Source organism: Nestor notabilis, unplaced genomic scaffold (assembly GCF_000696875.1).
Source record: "Nestor notabilis isolate BGI_N333 unplaced genomic scaffold, ASM69687v1 scaffold1296, whole genome shotgun sequence".
NCBI classification, from domain to species: Eukaryota; Metazoa; Chordata; class Aves; order Psittaciformes; family Psittacidae; genus Nestor; species Nestor notabilis.
The window spans coordinates 1-17,810 of record NW_009932384.1 but is presented as its reverse complement, the minus strand read 5'-3'; the positions used below and the strand labels follow the sequence as shown (position 1 = coordinate 17,810).

General features: G+C 37.1%; 1 protein-coding gene across 1 annotated transcript in view; it reads right to left on the bottom strand.

Moving 5' to 3' along the window:
* HSD17B4 (hydroxysteroid (17-beta) dehydrogenase 4) overlaps window positions 1-15,807 on the bottom strand; it is a 59,367-nt gene extending 43,560 nt beyond the window's left edge. The window contains exons 1-11 of the mRNA XM_010016361.1: window positions 15,780-15,807; window positions 15,423-15,476; window positions 11,009-11,116; window positions 10,430-10,489; window positions 9,394-9,415; window positions 9,226-9,272; window positions 8,396-8,480; window positions 6,845-7,032; window positions 4,742-4,833; window positions 4,102-4,126; window positions 2,788-2,916 (exon numbers count right to left, since the gene is read on the bottom strand). Of these exons, the coding sequence (XP_010014663.1) occupies window positions 2,788-2,916; window positions 4,102-4,126; window positions 4,742-4,833; window positions 6,845-7,032; window positions 8,396-8,480; window positions 9,226-9,272; window positions 9,394-9,415; window positions 10,430-10,489; window positions 11,009-11,116; window positions 15,423-15,476; window positions 15,780-15,807 (838 nt within the window). The remainder of the gene's footprint in view (window positions 1-2,787; window positions 2,917-4,101; window positions 4,127-4,741; window positions 4,834-6,844; window positions 7,033-8,395; window positions 8,481-9,225; window positions 9,273-9,393; window positions 9,416-10,429; window positions 10,490-11,008; window positions 11,117-15,422; window positions 15,477-15,779) is intronic.
* Between the last annotated feature and the right edge of the window lie 2,003 nt (window positions 15,808-17,810).

Sequence of the window (17,810 nt, the reverse complement as noted above, 5' to 3'; positions counted from 1 at the left end):
AGAGGAAAGTGAAAAGGCAGGAACAGTTCATTACCTTTGACTTTGTCAGGCAGCCTTTGGGATAAGGGGAGGAGTTTGGGCAAAAGGCTGTACTACATCTAGAAACATGTAGGATAACTACCAAGAAAGATTATTTAACTGAGTGCATTTTAATAGTATCTGAGGAACTTCAGTGAGTTACTGAATTAACATCACCTGCCAAATCAAGTGACAATTAGCTATTTCCTATAAAGCAAAATTGCACAAACCCTACAAAATCAAATTCTGGTGTACAAGCAAGAGTTTTTTAGCTTGATTCAGTTTATGTACCAAAAGAACAAGTTAAGGCCAAAAGCCGAACAAGGGCTTAAAAAAAGTAAAACAGAAAAAAAGTAAAAAAATAAAAATAAACAAAGGAAAAATGTGGATATTTCTACTTAAGCTTGTTTTAAGAAAATTAATTCAGTGGTTTTATTTTTTAAGACTACCACTAAAACATAAAGATAAGACAGTAATTCCATTTAATCTTGAAGAGTTCAGCATCTCCAACAGAACAACCTTGACTAAAACACACAACTATGAACATGCTCTAGTTAAACATCAAATGAGTGCTTTGCTAGGCAGGGCTCTAAATGCATGATCATTCAGACATTACAAATGGAGCATTTAATTTATTTCTCTTTAAGTGAATGAATACTCCTATGCTTGCAAAAAAGGAGAACTTATTAAAAATAAGAAAAAAGTACATCACAAATCCAAGTATTCAGAGTATTTAGTAATGTATGACTGTTATACACGTAAGAAAAATCACTTAAAAAAAAAAAACACCAACAAATGATGCTCGTACTTTTTGTAATCTAGAATGAAGAAAGTCAAACTGCTCTTATTGCCATGCCCAAATTATGAAAAAGATTAACATCTCCAATTATGGGATTTCTGCTATATCATAAGCAAATACTTTATCTAATTATTGGGGGTTTTTATAATTATACATAATGGTTAAAACATGACTGCTCTTCATAGCATCAAATTACTTAATGAAATCTTCTGGAAGAGTTTTAACTTGAAGATATTGGGTACTGTAGGTTTTCATTTTTAATGCGAGTAGTCTAATTAGTTTCCCTTATTTAACAGTTGAATACCTTCATGCAATACAGGGAGACTCCCACAGAAAACCACTTTTAATATAGAACTGAAAATCCTATTCAGTTAACTTCAGTATTTTCCTTAGCCCTTCTGCTGATTCTCATACAACAAATTAACAAAAGAATCTTCATTCAGACTGGAAGTATCTGTGGCTTGATGTCACTGAAAGGTCAGTGCTGTATTTTGGCTAAGTTCATAACAAAACAGAAGCTAAGGCTAAGGTATGTACATTGCACAGGAGACTCATACTAGTGTAGTATTTCACAGTTTACTCACTTCAGAAACCTGCTGTGTTTTATTGTAAGCACATTTACTTCCGAAATCCAAAGTCTTGTCCAATATTTTCTCATGATAGTATCAAGAGGCAGATGTAGCATATCATGTGTAGTGCTGAAGCAACTTTCAAAAGAAATTCCCATCTACAATTTTTTTCCTGCAACATTTTTCTGCTACCAACCCATAAAAATAATACAGCTTATGTGACAGGTTGAAGAATAGATCAGAAACTATAAAGCTGGAATTACGTTGTTATACACACCATTCGATAGCAGGACAGAGAATATCATTATCAACTAACATACATCTGGAAATGGGATATTTGTAAGCCAAAAATCAGTGAAAACAGTAAGTGAGGTGATACAGAACCACTCTATGGCTGGTTACATTTCTCTGCCAAGAGCTGAAGGAAAGGACAAAGTGTCTCTGGGCTTAGGCATATAAAATGTATCCCTAGCAGATTTCAGAACCAACAGCTTGAACGTTTACTGTTCTTCTAAGTATCTTTGAAATTCAATTGGCATTGTGTGTAAGGAAGCCTCTTCCCCTCCTCCACAATGCTGGAATTTCCTATCAATCTTTGACCTAAATAACGACATGCATAATTACAAAATATCTGTCAGCAATACTAAGCAAACATAACTCACACTAACAAACCAAAGGTAACATCTTGAGAAATCTTGGAAAGCGATTGGGAAAATTAGTCTGTATGGTTCATCTATGACCTATGACAGCTATGAATCTAAACAAAGAGAGATGTAAGACAACAAAGAGAAGTTTGGAAGATGAAAGAGAAGCAAGTATAGCAGCAGCAAAGATCAGAGTCATTTGGGAAATTATATATTGTGAAGGAACAAAGAAAGTAAACAAAGCATTGGAAGAGACAGCCATCTTGGTCACCAGCCAAGGGGGTCATGTTACCCAGGAACATAAAGCAGTAAGGAAGAACTTCTTTGCTGTGTGACTTAATCAGACATAACCAGAGAGCTTTTTTGTATGGAAATGTTTATGATAAAACAAGGTTCCAGGACTGAAAGGAAAACACAGTCTCTGCTACATTGCTATTACCTGTATGTAGGTGCAATCAAATTAAACATTACTATTAGCCTGGCTGTAATACATAAAGTGACAGTGGTATCACTTCCCTAGAAACTCATTAAGAAGATAAAACTCTTAATTCTACAGAGAATGAATTCTTAATTCTACACAAAAGATTTATTAAAAAGATTTGACCATGCTGAAACAGTAAACATTTAATGTTACATGTTTACAATAGAATTCACTGGTTCTGCAGACTTGCAAAGTTTCAGCAAATGTCTGACAAGAAAGCATTCTCTCCTAAGCTTTGCTTGTCCAAACTATACATGTTATCACAGACTCATTTACCTTGGATACTTCTGGGTTTGCTGGCGTTATCAAAGTCACAGACCTTCTCCCATTTATCTCTCACTGCTTCAGGTGTCATTGGCTGATTCTTTCCTCTCACAATAGCACCCAAGGATCGCTCCCAGCGCACTAATGGGAAACATGAGCCAGAGAGTTCAAGTAACAAAGAAACTTTTAGTTTCTTCAGATCAGTTTCATCTAGGCCACTACTTTCAAGGCAGTGCAAGACAGGAAAGGTTCTAAGTACCCCAATTTAATTTCACTAGTATAATTTCAAGCTGGACTAAAAGACTCACTGCTTTTAACTAACATTTAGTAAAGGAATAGCCCTGGGTTTATATTTCATTAAAGCCATGACAGACTAATTGCTCTCTGACAATATTAGATAATTTTTAGAATTCTGCCTAGTGAAAAACTGTAGCTAGAATATATCTACAGACATTCTCTTCTGACATGATTTTGGCTACTAATGCTTAGGAAACTTCTGAAAGCCTTGGAAAACTATAGGGGAAATGTGAAAACTACTTGATATCTACAAAAGAATGTTAATACTAGTAGCCAGCATCTCCAAATGGTCCCTGAAGTTGTATTTCAATATTGTAACTTTAGAGAAGCTGGTAAGGTTAATGTGAAGTGAAATCAATGGTCCTAATTCCAACCCACTAATGATACTCACCTAGGCTGAAAAGTCCTTGAATGGTTCAGGAAAATAATGCTGGTATTAGGTTCAATGTATTTAGGCGAAACATTAAGACACTTCACACACTGAATTCAGTTTCCCTCAGTATTATCTGCGAGTTTTCTTTCTGTTCATATTTAAGCTAGTTACTGGTGTCACCTAAGGCAAATCCTTAACTAACATAGCTAGTGGTTATTAAGAAGCCTAATTGCCTCAATATGTTAATGCATATTACTAGCATTTTTACAGAAATATAAACAAAGGTGGAAAGCAACTAAAAAGAAGCCTGTATACCAGCATGTGCTACTTTCACACCATGAAAACTGAAGTTATCAAAAATTATTCTTCTTGACTTCAATTATTCGGCATCCAAGAGCTAAGGTTACTTAGTTAGTAACCTTAGTTAGCTCAAAGACATAATAAAGCACATATCTAGTTTACCAGTTTTCCTCCACGTTTAGTGAAATTCGTGACTTTTACTTAAAATAAGCAGTCTCCTCAGAACCCTAGGCTTTTGCTAATTGTCTCTCTTGATACAAAAATGTCTTGAGCAGAGGTTAACTGCAAAGATGATTTGCACACTTTTGTTGTCAATTCAAAAGACAAAAATCAATCCTGCAACACAAAGTACTTACGTTTTCCAATCCATCCAGCTCCCACCTGCCAAGAAAAAAAGAAAATCATCAGCTTACCACACGTCACAAAGCAAAGCTTTGGCAATGTAGAGAAACAAAACTATACTTCATAACAAACCCATCATAATAGAAATTTCTGAACTACTGCTGGTTGTATTTAACAGTTTTGTTAAGCACTGGAATGTGAGCAACATAAAACTCAAAGAACAAGATAACAGCTTCCATCCAATTTATGAGCTAGAAGTTTGACAACAATACCCATAATGTATTCCATAACTAAGTAATTCATCTTTCCTGCAAGTTGCTTTTTGTGTTTGAATGATTTAGAAAACAAGAACTTCTTTTGAAGTACTTGCTTTGGTCTGTTTTCAAACTTATAAAGGTACAATAAGAATTGTAACAACCAAATTAGTTGTATTTTCAGCACACACCAGAATTTTATAAGGTTCTTACTGCCTGATGTACTTGTTACATACAGCACAAGAGGGCCAATATTTCTTCTGTCTATGCTGAGTATATGTAGTACCTCACTTGATAATTCAGTTTCACAAAAAAGGTTAAAACTGGACAGGCTACAGCAAATTACTGATTTTGGAGTAAGGGAAGAAAAAAGGAGGAAGAAAGGGGAAAAAAAAATTACCTCAAACAGACTGCCATTCTCTGCACAGCTCTCATGGCAAAGCCAAACAACTAATGGAGCAACATACTCTGGTTTGAAAGCATCGACAAGATCTACAGCAAATTGAAGGGAAGATCATAAAATAGAAATACTATATTATTTCACCAGATTATTCTTACTCTAACACCTTCTGACAAACAGCAGAGCCAGGAAGAATTTAACCAACAGTATGCTGACATGAAAAGACAAATTAAATGAAACACCTGAAGATCCATTAAATGCATACAACTCATGAGACACATGCATGGCTTCAAACCCAATGACACTGGTTCTCAGCCAGACAGGTGAAAGACTGTCTAAATGATGGGACCACCATAATGTGCAGACTGCAAAGCAGGCACCTTCCTAAAATTCCATCTGGCAGGTAGCCTGAAACAAGGACAAGCAAGCTAGACATAATCCTGATGGAAACATACCTGAACAATTTGCCTTTTCATTTACTATTTATAGTAAAGTTATAAAGACAAGACAATATGAAAAGAATTTAAGCTGCTGAATATTTGAGAAACATCCCAGTTTAAAATACTGATATTTACAAATGTGATACTGGGAATTATCAGCCATGCAGAATTTATATCAGTTGTATTTTGTTGTATATTGTAAGTTGTATTTTCACTGTCATCTGGTACAAGAGTTTTCTTGAAAAACTATCTGAAAGCAGTAACTTATAACCATGCAGCCACTCACTCACAACCCCCCTTCTTCCCTCCTGCTCCTGGAGCAATAGGGAGGAGAATTGAAAGAAGTGGAGGGAGGGAGGTAAGAAATAAATGATCAGTGCTGTAACTATCTTATAGGGAGACCAAAGGATCTCACTCTTCTTAAAATCACTAAGAAAGAAAATTAGGAGGTAGTTTTATCACTCTAGTAAGTATCTCCAGGAAATTCCAGCTACTGAATTCCACTCCATGCTTCACGAACTCATGGCTGCAAGCTTAATGTATCTGACTCTTCCCTAAGTAAGTGCAATAAATCCCTGGAACCTACAACCTACAGAGGTACTAGATTTCCTGATCACTTGGATTTTTTTTAGACTTAAAGCAGGATACTTTAAACAGAACTTAATTAGTAAAATAAAATCATGCATTCAATCCATGCACAACCGTATAAAATTTATTATATTTTAATATCTTGTATATCAGACTGAAAAATTTAATGATTTCCCTGGTTTTGAAATTGGCCTAGGGAAAAGAAGGGCAAGAAGCAAATGAAACAGGCTATCACAGAATCATAGAATGGTTTGGGCTGGAAAGGACCTTAGGATTATCCAGTTCCAAACTCCCTGCCACAGGCAGGGACACTTTCCACTAGACCAGGGCTTTCCACTAGACCAGGTTGCTCAAGGCTCTGTCCAACCTGGTCTTGAAAACTGCCAGGGATGGAGCAGCCACAGCTTCCTTGGGCAGCCTGTTTCAGTGCTTCAGCATTCTGACAGTAAAGAATTTCTTCCAAGAAGACTTTCTGAGAGCAATTTGCTCTTACAGACTTTTATTTCCAAATCCTTTTTGTTTCTTCTTTTCATTTGCCAAAGTAATTCTATTTATCCTAAATTTACACTTTACACACAGCTGTCTCCTGATGCATTCTTTATACTGACTTCCCAGTGCAGTGCTCTGTTAAAACCTGTTAAAGCATTCAAAGATTAGTAAATGTGCAATAAAGTAACAAAGAAGTACGCACGTAACATGTTGTGCAAACAATAGTATTTTGCACTTAAGACAATATTATAATAACTGCAGAGACCTTATGCACATACCCAGTTCCACATATGATGAAACAACCAAGCCTTGCCACTGTAAGTAGGAGGATCTTGGAAAAGACTAATTAAAGAGCCTTACCACATGAAACTGTTTTTGTGAAAAATTGCTTCTTATCTTGTGGAAGAAAAGAAGAATTCCTTAGACAACATAAGTAAGTTGACAATTCAGAGACAAAAAGACGGTAGAAATAACGAATTAACAGTGTATGAAATGTAAAGGATTTGCATTTTCAAAGAGACAGGAAAGTCAGCTGTGCTTCAATTCACTGAAAAACATCAGTACATTTCGACCTTAAATAATTCACCTTGTGGCATTACAGTCTGGGTCAGTCTGGATCCAGCAGTAGGAGCAATTGTGTTGCAGTGGATGTTGTACTTCCGACCTTCAATTGCAATTGTGTTTGAAAGACCCAAAAGGCCAAGTTTTGCAGCACTGTAGTTTGCCTGACCAAAGTTTCCATATATTCCAGCAGCTGAGGAAGTCATAATGATTCTTAGAGGAGGAAGGGGGTGGGAGGGAAGAAAAGTGCTATTATTTCTCCAAGTTTTTCAGTTCTACACAACAGCATTTTCCAGCTTTGGCATTATATTGTCCACATTTCACAAAACAAAAGTGTGCAAATAAGAAAACATTACAAGTTGACTTTGCTAACAACCAGATGCCTTTTTTTATGTTTGACTGACAGCAAATATCTGACGAATCCTGAAAGCATTATCATAGTAGCAGAAAACTGACATAGTTATGAGCGTTTTTGAGTTATAGTGCAAAATAAGAATAGGCATTCTGTGACAAATGGGTACAATATAGAGAAAAGTATTTTCTTTTCATGTTCTAACTGCACTTCAAGTAGCATTATTCCTTTAACTATCAATTGGCTTGAGCAGCCAGAAGAATGTATTTTATTGAAAATTACTTCACCTTAATATCTACCTGGTAATATGTGAAGACACATTCTTGTAGAATTCACATTCAAAGAATCCTGATGTGTGTTAAACACATGAAGGAAGCAGCTAGCAAAGTCTTGCCCCTTGCTGTCCCCTAACATTACTGCTGTGGAGATGAATGAACTCCTCACATCCTAAATGGATGCAACTCTTAGACTTGAACCATGTATTCTGCCTGCTGATCTCTTTGCTTATCCTTACAGTTCAGTTCCCTGGATGAGAATAAGTGTCAGTTTGGTCACAGAATCACAAAGAAGCTCACAGAGCTTTCGACATGTGGCTATGGTTGTTAAGATTAATATAATCATGTCAGGGTTTTGATAAGGAGAAGCAAGAAGTGAAAAAACTTAAAGGTCTGAATTCAATGCACTTTTTCAGTTAACAGTAACACATAACCAAAATAGACTAAGAGCACTCCCTCTTACTTTTAAGACAAGTACATTTGTGCAAAGGGGGGATAAAAACACCCCAAACAAAACCCCAACCCCAAACAAACCCCAAGACTCAGAAGCAAATAATCCACATGTACTTGTCATTTTAATAAAAAGAGGAGGCCACAAATCCCTCAGACTTGCAGCAGCATACATTAGTATGTGTGTATTACTTGCAGTAACATACATTGTAAACATTTCTAACCAGCCCTCATGAAAAGAAACAGCATTCTGTAATCCCACTGCTCCTGTCTGGTATATTTGCACCTACATGGAAAAAACTTTTAAACATCTGGCTTGGAAAGCAGAAAGGGATGCAATACTGAAAGGGTAAGGCTTACACATTTGGGCTGATTTTGTTTCATGCCAGTGACAGTGAAAGAATAGGACACAAAACTCCTCCTTTGGTGACAGGGCATGCATCAGTCTGTTTTACTGAAAAAGTAAAAAAACCCCAACAAACCAAAACCAAATTTTTACCTGCCAAATTTCTGATTTTTCATATGATTCCATGCAGCTCGGGTGACCAGGAAAGATCCCCTCAAATGAATTCTGTGAATTATATCTAGGAACAAATTAATGTCACTTTAATAATCCCAGAATTTTGCCTCCCAACTTGAAATATACCGTTTGTTTCTTCTTCATGACAAAACCTACACTCTTTTCATAGTCTCAAACTGTTACTAAAAAAGTGGTGGGCTTTTTTTTTTTTTTGCTTCTCTTTTTTACAGATCATTTTAAAGGGCTTGCCTGAAATACACTGATCGTCTCTTCTTCCTTTTGGACTCTTGAGTATACAGTTCACAAGCATTCATAATTCCTGCACTTAAGCACAGTCAAACAAGGATACAGAAGGTAGATCATCTTTGCAGAAGTCTGTTCAACTACCTACCATCTCACTGAAAGTTCCCCCTGTTCTTCTGTCCTCTGTCAACTAGTTTTGGGGTTTTTAAGCCGTTCAGTATTCAGCCGGTCACTAGGAATGTGTTCTGCTCACAAGAACTATTGTGTGTGTTTCACATGGCTCTTTTTTGCATTCCACTCAGCAACAAGGAGTGGCAGCTACAGCCTTTCTTCCCCACATTTTGAAACTACATACACCTATCATGCATTGCAGCACAGATCTGGATTGCACACTGAACAAAAACCAGTTGAAGACAAGCAGCTTACCACTAAGCTGTCAGGGCAAAAGATAATTCTTTAATCTGCCATAAGGAGCATTCCCCGCCTTCTCTTGTTCCTTGATCAATGGGAGGGATGTACTTTTCACCTTTCACACAGAAAATGCATTTCAAAGTTTATCAACTCACCCCAATCTTCGTCACTTATCCGAACAAATGAACGGTCTCTTAGGATCCTGAAACACATCATTAGGAGAACAAAACAAACAAACAAACAAGAAGATGAACAGATGTTTACACAAATGTTTACACAAAAGTGACAGCCCACAATCAAACACGAAAAAGCCTTCAACTTACCCAGCATTGTTTATAACAATATCTGGGGGGTGGGGGGAAGAAAGAAAAAAAAAAGAAACTAAGTGAATGCACTGATAAAATACAAGCTTGTTTCTAGTTTTCTCCCACTTCTAAAAACATATAGAGTCAAAACCATTGCACACATACATCATATTAGTATTCTATAGCTCCTTGTCCCAAACAATGGAACCCTACCATAGGACAAAATTTAGACAAGACAAAATTACTTCAGTACAGGCAAGTCTCAGCCTCCCAGTGAAACAAAGCCTGACAGGAGGTATAGCTGAGAAATGCTGGGTACCTAGGAACGCAATACCTGCAGGATGAATCCATCCTGCACAGTTCTGCACCTTGTTTCGAATTCAGAGTGCTCCTGATTATACAGTTTGTGTCACCATCTTTGTTGCAGTAAGCCCGAATGATAACTGGAAGAATCACAGAGTCACCAAGCCACTAAAGCAACCTAGATCATAACTTTTTGTCAAATATTTAAGCTTTGACCATGTGTACTTTTAACCACTTAATCCTGAGTTAAAAATCACATATACTTCACAATTAAAGACTGGCAATCATATGCTAAAGAGGAACATTCCTTGATAGAAAAAATACCTCAAGGTGGGTTTTTTTTTTTGTTTTCGTTAAAGCATTTTGATCTTCACATATGCAAAAGAGCTTCCAAAACATGACTCTTTACCCTCATTATTTATCCTAATTTTATGAAGCTGCTATAATAATCAATGAAGTCTGTGCATTGAGACATAAAATGTTTACCATTACTTAAGTATAAAATTCTGAAGGCCAGGAAAACAAGAATCATATATTGAGCTTTAAATTTCTGCTAAAAACTAGGAGAAAGGTAGAAAAGTTGCCCATGCAGATTAGAAGTGGAAAGCCCCTGATTTAGGTCTCACTAAGGGCATCAAGGATTGGTGAGTTCTAACTATTATCACACTGTTCGTCATGTACTTGTGAATTGCACTGTTTATAATGGCTCTGCACCTGCAAACAAGTTACAACAAGAGTTAAGCCATTGTACCTATCCTCCCAAAAGCCTCGAGTGCTGTCTTCACAAGCTTTTCACCATTTTCCACTGAATCTGTAAGAAAAAAGTATGAATTTTCAAGTAAAATGAACTGGATATATTTCACTTCCAGGATATCAACAACTAATTCCATGAAGCTAAGAGAAATAAATTGTATACAACCCCAATATAAAATGAATTCATATTCAGCCACTATCTGCATGTGGCCTAAAGCAAATCCCACACACTATGTTGAAATGACACAACATTTGCCAATGCAAGAAAAACAAGAAGCAAAACTACTCAGAATCACCCATTCCCATTTTGCCTCTGACAACTGCAGAGGCACAGTTTCTTATTTCCATGTTAAGAAAGCATATGAAAGGGTATTACTAGACATGTATTAATTAAAAATACAATTGATGCACTTCTTTTAGCATCTGTGTCTCCCTACTCCACATCACATTTAACCAATTCAATTTATACATTATTGGCAAGCTGGCAGTAGTCCTTCATTAAACAATGTCAAAAATTCAATCAATATGTCCACTATTGCTAAATAAAGCATTACACTAGTCTGGGAAAATAACATACCATAATTAGGGACTGCTTTCCCTCCTTTTGCTCTGATTTCATCAACAACTTTGTCAGCAGCTGAGGAGCTCTTCCCATAGCCCTTGAAATCACCTCCAAGATCATTCACTGTGCATCACAAAGAAATGTATTTTTCATTGTTAACACTCAGACTTCACGGTCTCTTCTTACTTCATTATCACACTGGAAGTTATAAGGAGTATTAATGAAAGCTGCTGCATGTGGATCCTACTGAGAATCTCAGGTGATTGTTAAAAACACTAGGTCGCTTTAATTTCTTTTTTCTTTAGTACCACAACACAGAGTATCAGTTTTTAGAAGTAGCATGGGAAACATAACTTACTCTGTTTCTTCTCTCTCCACCATGCATTCAAACTTGCTTGCCCTGCCCAAGATACCTCTCTAATTGTGTTACTGTAGTTCAGAGACTAAGATCAAGATTACCTATCAATCATAGGTGATTAATTCTGGTCTCCTGTCAAAATGCTATAGCTACTTCATGAATGGTAAAGAAGACTGAGAAGACTTTGTTCTTGTTCAACAGTGTAGCTAAAATGTTACTAGTAAACTTCATTACAGAATAGATCAAGTGGTTCGAACAAAGGGAAAAGATCCTGTTCCAGATCCTGCTCCCGTGGGGTAAGGCCACCTGACACAGGGAGCTGCTTTGCTTCCAAGCTGCTCTGTGTACTGGGACATACATCATTAAAGGTAGCTGCACAGTATCAATAGTTTGCTGCACTGCTGTATTTGCTTGCCCCACAGTTTTGTAGAATCCATCAGGGGAAGAAAAACACCCCCAAAAAATCCACATACACATTATATTTGGACAAACAATTTCAAAAAAACAGTAAGAAGCATGTTTAAATGGGTGTAAAATGAAATCGTAAGGAAAATAGAATTGACTGTGGATTTACATATGATACTGGTATTTTGCTGAACAGTCTTTTGCTATAGCAAATTCCAGCTTTTTGCCTTCTAATTTTTTTAAGTCCCCAAGAAGCCAGCAATAGTGAAATCCTCAAAAACATATGAGACATTATTGCTGGTTCTGATGGTAAACAGCAACTGTAAGTCTGCTGTATCATCAGAAAAGGAAATAAACTCATATCATGCCCCCTTTTTCTTCTCTTTCCTTTTAATTTTCTTCTCCCCCCCCCCTTTTTTTATTGTTTGTTTTTTTGGGGTTTTTTTATTGTCCATGTAAAGAGGAACATAAGTTGCAGGACACATGAAAAAAATTGTTCTCTATTACTTAAACTAAAAAGTCTCATTTGAACTCCTGTATTCAACTTCATGTGGAGCACTGCAAGAGAAATGTAGAAAAACTGCAGAAAATCCATATGAGTAAATGCAAATGCCAAAGCCCAGAAGTAGTGAGCCATGTAAAGAATGGGGGAGGTGTGGGGAGACAACACCAAACCAGTATCAAGAACCACCTAGCCTGAAGCAGAAAAGGTTAAAACAGTATATGATGAAACGCTCAAGCACATAAACAGACTGATGCAAAAATAAAGGAGACAAAATCTCGAAGCTAAATAGATCTATATCTAACAGTTCAAAAATGCACAATTCAGGTGAGGCACTAGGGAAAATTTCCAAGTGTAGTGAAGCATTAAAATAGGTAACATAGGCAGACTGCTCCGTTTGCAACATTAAACGTCTTTAACACGACATTAAAGAAAAGCAAGTCAGGAACAGCACCAGGACTTCTAATCTGTCCTGGGAAAGAAAAGTGGACAATTTTGTGGTAAACATTTATACAAAAGCACTCAGTTAGTCTTCTTAAGACATTAAAACTCTCTACCAAAGACATGCTTATATATGTTCATCCTTCACTTCAATTGTAATTTGCTGACGAAAGCTTAATTAAGTATTTGGGAAAATTTCTAGACGTAGCAAAGCACCTTAGGCTGAGTGCAGGCACTAAAAGAGTTGAAGCGAAAGTGTGTACACAAGAAAAAACACAGCTATTCCAGGCTTTGAAAATGGTAAAATAACCCTGCAAGAGTAATTAAAACAAAGAAAAACAAACAAAATAACATATAAATGACATTATTTTAAGCTCAAGCTTTACATCATATAATATCCAGCTGAAAACATCCAGTAGAAAAGAGCCAGAGACTGTAGCAGTTGTGGCAAAGCACGATTATAGTCTGAACCATAGACAAGAATTTCTCTAAGCCTATGGGTGCATTACTAGCAACCAGTGCAGAACAGCAGGAGCAAACCTGTAAAGTGAAACAGTTAGTGCTGAGGACCTAACACCTATAGTACATAGTTGGGTGGTTTGTTTTTTTTTTTTATAAGTCAGCTCATTTCATGCTGTAGCCTGGTGCCGAACACACACTGGGAACAATCTCGGTGCACTGCTAAATTGCCTCTTCCAGTTTGGTTTTCAAAGGAACATGTACATCAATACCATTCCACAGCACAAAAATACAGATGCAAATCAGGAGAGATGCTTCAAAACCATGTCTCTAATTAAACTAAAACAGCAACACAGAAGAGCCCTCTGACTGAAAAAATAAAAAAAAAAACAGTAAGGTCTGGACGTAACACAGGTTGCAAGACAAAACCAAAGTATTCCCTTCCTCCTGCTTCCAACTTTTTCTGATAAAAAGCATGAAAGAGCCAAAGCATGACCAAAAAAAAAAAAAAAAAAAAAAAAAAAAAAAGGTAAAAAGCACTAGGAGGCAGTCTTTGGGTGGTAAGAAAAGGTGAGTCTAACCACACCGACAGCAACTCACTCAACAAAAGGCTGCACACAGACATACAGAATTGGACAGATAAAACTCCCATTTTGGGACACACTGGTATTCCTTCAGCTACAGTATTTGATCATTGTTCTTAAAATATACCTTAATTCCATAACTTAAAAAAGAGGGCTTGTTTTTAATACACAAGATGCGAGTCTTTTATCTGCTTGAGTTAAAAAAAAATCTTTACATAAGTAACTTCTCAACACTTTGAAGTCAGAATCATAAAAGAACAAGAGTAATAAATACAAGCATATAGAGGCAACTGCAGAGCAGTTACCATAGACTTCAGTTACTACAAGAAGAGGTGAAGTGCAGTTTCCAAAGGGAAACAAGAAGTTTCCCTTACTGACAGTCAATTCTTAACTTACTGATTTAACTATTGCGCAATGAGGCCACAAGCTAAGTAAGTAAGCTATGATCATGCAATACATTTTCTTTCAGATCATTCTGGAAAGTCAGAACACCACTAGCTATACAGAGTCAATGTAATTAAATATCTGGGCTGCTTTAGTACCTAGCTTTTGTTAAACACAAACTTCAGATAAAGTATTCATTTCCTGGTAAGTAAGGCATCAAAGGTGGCAACCAGCAGTGTCTTTGTCTCCACAAAGACTTGCATATTTAATCGATAAAGTAAAAACAAACAATTCTTATAAAATTTTGTATACTGAGATTGGGATTTTTCTTAGAAAGCTACTAAAAATCAGCAAGTAGGTTCATGTCCATGATTTCTTTAAACTTGTGACTTCGAACTCATCAATTATACCTGTACAAATTCATAGACAGTCGAATCATAGAATCATTGAATTGCTTATGTTGGAAAAGACCTTTGAGATCAAGTCCAACTGTCAACCTACCACTGCCAAGTCTACCACTAAACCATGTCCCTAGACTGCCACGTCTGAACAGTCTTCTAAATGCCCCCAGGGAAGGTTACTCAACAACTTCCCTGGGCAGTCTGTTCCAGTAGTTGACAACTCTTTTGGTGAAGAATTTTTTCCTAACATCCTATCTAAAAATGGCAATGCCAACTGCTGGGGAATGCCCAGGAACGTAACTTACCCTTCAAAATTAGCTTGTGAAACAGCATTTTGCACAACTAAGCATTCTCTGAAGAAGGTTCAACCAAATGACTACGGAACTATCAGAAATCCTTTACTGAGAGCTATTTGGCACTGTCACTGAGACCAGATGGCCCCCCTGTGCAATGCACTGCAGAAACAATGCAGTGTACTTTCAGTATATTCTGTGCTTTCTACATTTCAATAACTTCTTTCCTGGAGTAAGGTTACAGAAGATAACATACATTTTCAAAAGGCGACATTAAAAGTGCCTGAGCAGTACTCACCTAAGACAACACGCTCTCTGGCCGCAATGCACAGTAAAGACTGGTATACATGGATGAAAGTTAAGTCCAGGAAATTACCTGATTCAAATTGGCCTTCCAGCAAAAATAAGCCCACAGTCAAACTTGGGCAACTTGTTTCATAAGAAAATAAAGCTTAGAAGCAAAATTTAAATAGTAAAAGATAAGACAAAAGAAACATTAAATAACAAAGGTTACCATCCAAAAGGGCATGGACTGTTGAATGCAATGCAAAAAGGCAAAGGTTACTATCTAGATCAAGTTAGTTAACATAAATAAAACTTACCAACTACTGAAGCTCCTCTTTCAGCAAAAGCCAGAGCATATGCCCTGCCCAAACCTAGTTCAAAATAAGGAAAAAAAAAAGGTAAAAAAAAAAAAAAAAAGAAAAAAAGAAAAAAAAGAGTCAATCTGTGTCCTGGATCACAACTCATGAGAAAAAGCTACACAGAAACAAATCACATGAGGAAAAATGCACCAAATCAACACAAAAACCTTAAAAGTTCAAAGTAAAACACTAATTGTCCCAGGAGTTAAAAGCTTCACATAAGCTCAAAACACGAAAGTAAATAAAACAGATAAATGGTAGACAAAAGGCTACAGTCATGAGAACTAAAAAAAAAATAAAAATCCCTATGCTTACTCTTTGTTATTGCACTGGACAGAACCATTAGGGAAAGCTGCTGTTGAGTTTATGCTTGTGATAGAAAAATACACTTGAAAGGCAGAAAGTTTAATGTCCTGATGTAACCTTGAAGGAGGGGATGTTTCAAGTTAATTAATTACATTCTAAGTGAATAAGATACCTCCCTGGTTAAGGTTAGTTTTTAATATTTGAAGAAGAAACTGAACAAAATCTAACTGTCAGTGAAGATGTACTATCAAAACCCCTCCAATTATTCGGATAAAAAGGAACCACTTAATATCACAGTTAACCAGATGCACCCACCGTTTACCTATATTAACTTTTTACCTCACATCCAAAAGCAAGACTTGTGCACCTTTACTCTCACTCTGGCTTAGATTCTAGGTGTGTTATACATTAGTTATTTGTTATAAGAAATAATTATCCATCGTATCATTCAAATGTTATTGACATCAATGATAATTTTTTCATTCCAAAAGAAACTGAGATTTGACTGATCAAAATACAACTGGTCAGAAAGAAGTTTCTCCGAGTACAACAGTATCTCTTTGCCCTTCACCAAAATATTCAAAGCTAGCTGTCAAGAGAAAAAAATGGGGAGAAAAATCAGAACTATTTAGATAGTGTTGAAAGATACTAAACTCACACCAACAGACTGGAATTTTCCTTAAGACTCCAACCAGTCTCTGCAATGGAGTGCACCACGTGAGATGCAGCCACTGCCTGATGCTAACCAAGTCCAAGAAACTTTTTTTTGTATTGAAAAGCCACACAACTTAGAAGTGCACAAAACCCAGACCATGTCATATGTGCTGGTAATCTCAATTAGCCAGCAAGGACTGAATGCTTCAGAATCAAAACTAATCTTAAAATTAAAAAAACCAGCTTGCAGTGGCAATGCTATGTGACAGGCCACAACAATACTTCACAGGGGATTTGCACAAGGTGAAAAGAAACTTGCATTTTTAGATGCTTGTTTATGTGAAAAAAGGCCTCACTTTGAAACAAACAAGTGATCAAGATGTTTTAGGTCTGAGCTGCTCACTAGCATCCAATTCAAAAATCAGTGTTGACAATGTCTTTGTTTTGCAAATACCTAAGGTCTTAACCTGTTCTTCAGTGAGACCTGTTACATAGAGAAGCACATAACTCATAGGGCTGGTAAAAGGTGAAAATCACCAAGCAAAGATCTGGCCTCAATTCTTCTCTGGTTTGTCAGCTGCAGGAGACCTGCGTGTTTTCCACAAAATCTCATATTCATGGTCCTTCTCCACAAGACATCACATCATCTAGGCCTCCAAAGTGACTTCTCTATATGCAGCTCCACAAAAATAAAAAAAAAAAAAAAAAAAAAAAAAGCGCAAAACTTTACTGTGGGAAGAAAGAATCTTCCTAAAGGATGACAGAACAAGCTCCTTCAGCAGCTTATCACAACAACAAACTTTGCCTCACTCTTGGCCACACTCAGCTCGTATCTTCGCTGAAGTATGAGAGTAGGCAAAGGTCAAATGCATTCTCAATCATTCAGAGTAAGAGGGGAAAAAAATACAATCAAATAAAACATGAGGAGAAAATAATACTTAAAAAAAAAAAAAAAAAAGCACACCACAACAAATACAAACCCAACATTTCCTGGCAAAACCAAGCATTCCACTGCAGAACCACCTTCCCTGTTCCCCCGAAACCTCTCCCCAACCCTTGACCTCTCCGCTGCCTGCTCCCCTGTGCCTCCAGAAGGCCTCACAGAAGGAGGTTGGGAAGGCAGCGGCAGGCTGGAGGCTGCTTTCTGCAGCAGCAGTGGCACATGTCAAACTCCTCCTGGAACAGCAGTGTCAGACCACGCAGGTTGCAAGCGTCAGTCACTGGGTCCAAGGCAAAACTGGAAGGAATTAGGATACCAAAACAGTACGTGGGGCAGGACATCCACTACCGCAAGCAGTGTGACTTCTCCCGTGTATTTAAACGACAGAGAGCACGCACAGAGGTAGCGCTGGCAAGCTCGTTTTCAGCAGTGCGGGGCTCATATCG